The following is a 1,973-nucleotide window of genomic DNA, read 5'->3' on the forward strand; positions in this document are numbered from 1 at the left end:
TGAACGGCAAACCAAAGAAAGTGCGCAAACCCCGGACTATTTATTCCAGCTTTCAGCTGGCGGCGTTGCAGAGGAGGTTTCAGAAGACCCAGTACCTCGCCCTGCCGGAGCGGGCTGAGCTGGCCGCTTCCCTGGGACTCACGCAGACACAGGTACCACGAGCGGTTCGGCTCGGCTCGACTCGGCCCCGGAGGGTCGCAGAACCCCGCGTTCACCCTGGCGCGGCGGGAAGGGCTGGATCGGCCCCCGCGGAGGGGCGGGAGGGCGTCAGGGCGCGGGTTCCCGGGTCCGCGAAGCACCAGCTGGGGCATTAATGGTCGCTTTCCCTCCCCACTCCCTCTTTTCTCTATTCTCCTCTCCTCCTGCCCCGCTCCCAGGTGAAAATCTGGTTTCAGAATAAAAGATCCAAGATCAAGAAGATCATGAAAAACGGGGAGATGCCTCCGGAGCACAGCCCCAGCTCCAGCGACCCCATGGCCTGCAACTCTCCACAGTCACCTGCGGTTTGGGAACCTCAGGGCTCGTCCCGCTCCCTCAGCCACCATGCCCACGCACACGCTCACCCTCCAAACTCCAACCCGTCCCCTGCATCCAGCTACCTGGAGAACTCCACTTCCTGGTATCCCGCTGCCAACTCCATCAACTCTCACCTCCAACCCCACGGCTCCCTACAGCACCCGTTAGCACTCGGCTCTGGGACAATTTATTAGAGTCTGACCTCTATTATTTTATTTTTTTTATTATTTTTTTTTGCTGTTCCTTGGACTCCTGTGTTTTACTGTTAAGGAATAATAACGAAAGGAATGCATATGGGGAATTTTTAAAAGGGAAAAGAAACAAACAAAAAGATTAAAATGTGTAAAGCTTGTGCATGTAACTTATTGCATTTCAGAGGAAACCCTTTTTTATACAATACGGACATTTTTTGGCTCAGCTGTGGACACTATCAATGGTGCCTTGAAATCTATGACCTCAATTTTTCCAGAGACTTTTTTCAATGTTATTTTAACCCTGTAAATAATTGTAGATAGAGGAATTAAACTGTATATTCTGAATAAAATAAAATTATTTCGACCACGATAAAGGTTTCCAAATTACCCCTTGTTCTCTTAATAAGAGGGAAAAAATATAAGACTGATTTGCTTGCAGAGAGAGACAGAGGAAAGAGGATGGGAGCTGGGAGTTCACATTTGGTTGCAGTGCCGTGGAGTGCCACCGCAGCCCGGGCGTGCTGGCAGGATGTGGCCCTTGCAGGTCCCCACGGACGAGCCAAGGGGCCGCGGTGCTCTCTTCCCACTGGAAAAGGGGCTCTGACAGGACCGCGTACACCTTATCGCACCTTAGTGATTTAAGCCGAAGGGAAAGCTGCCCATCCTGACGCTAGAAAGCAAGTCTCTCGCCTAAGCCGCCCCGAATCCTTTCCTGAGAGCAATTAACGTCGAGAGCTGCACACTCCACAGCCCATCAGTCGCCCATGTGCGCTCAGCTAATTATACAAATTATGTTTCCGTCAAAGGGAGCCACTAAATATGTGAAAAGGATAAAATGAGAGCCCTGCTCCCCTCGCTCCTGGTAAAAGCCTACGGCGGCTGCGGCTGAAAGAGGGACATTGGAGAGGTACTTTTATTGGTTTTGTTTTATCTCTAGATACACGATTTAGGGGAAAAAACGGTGCAGCAGAGCCGCCGCTAGCGCTGTGCAGTGCTGGAGGCACGGCTTTGGCGGAGTGGCCGGTGCGCTGCCCAGTGGCTTGGGACCACTCTTAGGGAGCGTGGGCCCCTCTCCCAGCAGAAACCCCGGCCGGTGGGGCCCCCGCGGCAGCCGTTCCCGCGGGGACACTCCTTCCAAGGGGGGAGCGGTAATTCACGGCCGTGCGGGGTACGACGACAGCAATGAATGTGCCAAAGGCATCGCTGAAGGATCCCCGAGATAAAAAATGCCTCCCTGGCAGCCGAGGCTGGAGGGGAGAGTGC

The 1,973-nt window shown here is 53.5% G+C and overlaps 1 protein-coding gene across 1 annotated transcript in view; it reads left to right on the top strand.

The window, feature by feature from the left end:
* The window catches only part of DLX5 (distal-less homeobox 5), a 32,325-nt gene extending 31,248 nt beyond the window's left edge, over positions 1-1,077 (top strand). The window contains exons 2-3 of the mRNA XM_029961890.1: positions 3-152; positions 378-1,077. Of these exons, the coding sequence (XP_029817750.1) occupies positions 3-152; positions 378-710 (483 nt within the window). The 3' untranslated portion in view covers positions 711-1,077. The remainder of the gene's footprint in view (positions 1-2; positions 153-377) is intronic.
* Positions 1,078-1,973: the final 896 nt, after the last annotated feature.

Source organism: Manacus vitellinus, unplaced genomic scaffold (assembly GCF_001715985.3).
Source record: "Manacus vitellinus isolate BGI_N305 unplaced genomic scaffold, ASM171598v3 scaffold_3_pilon, whole genome shotgun sequence".
NCBI lineage: Eukaryota > Metazoa > Chordata > Aves > Passeriformes > Pipridae > Manacus > Manacus vitellinus.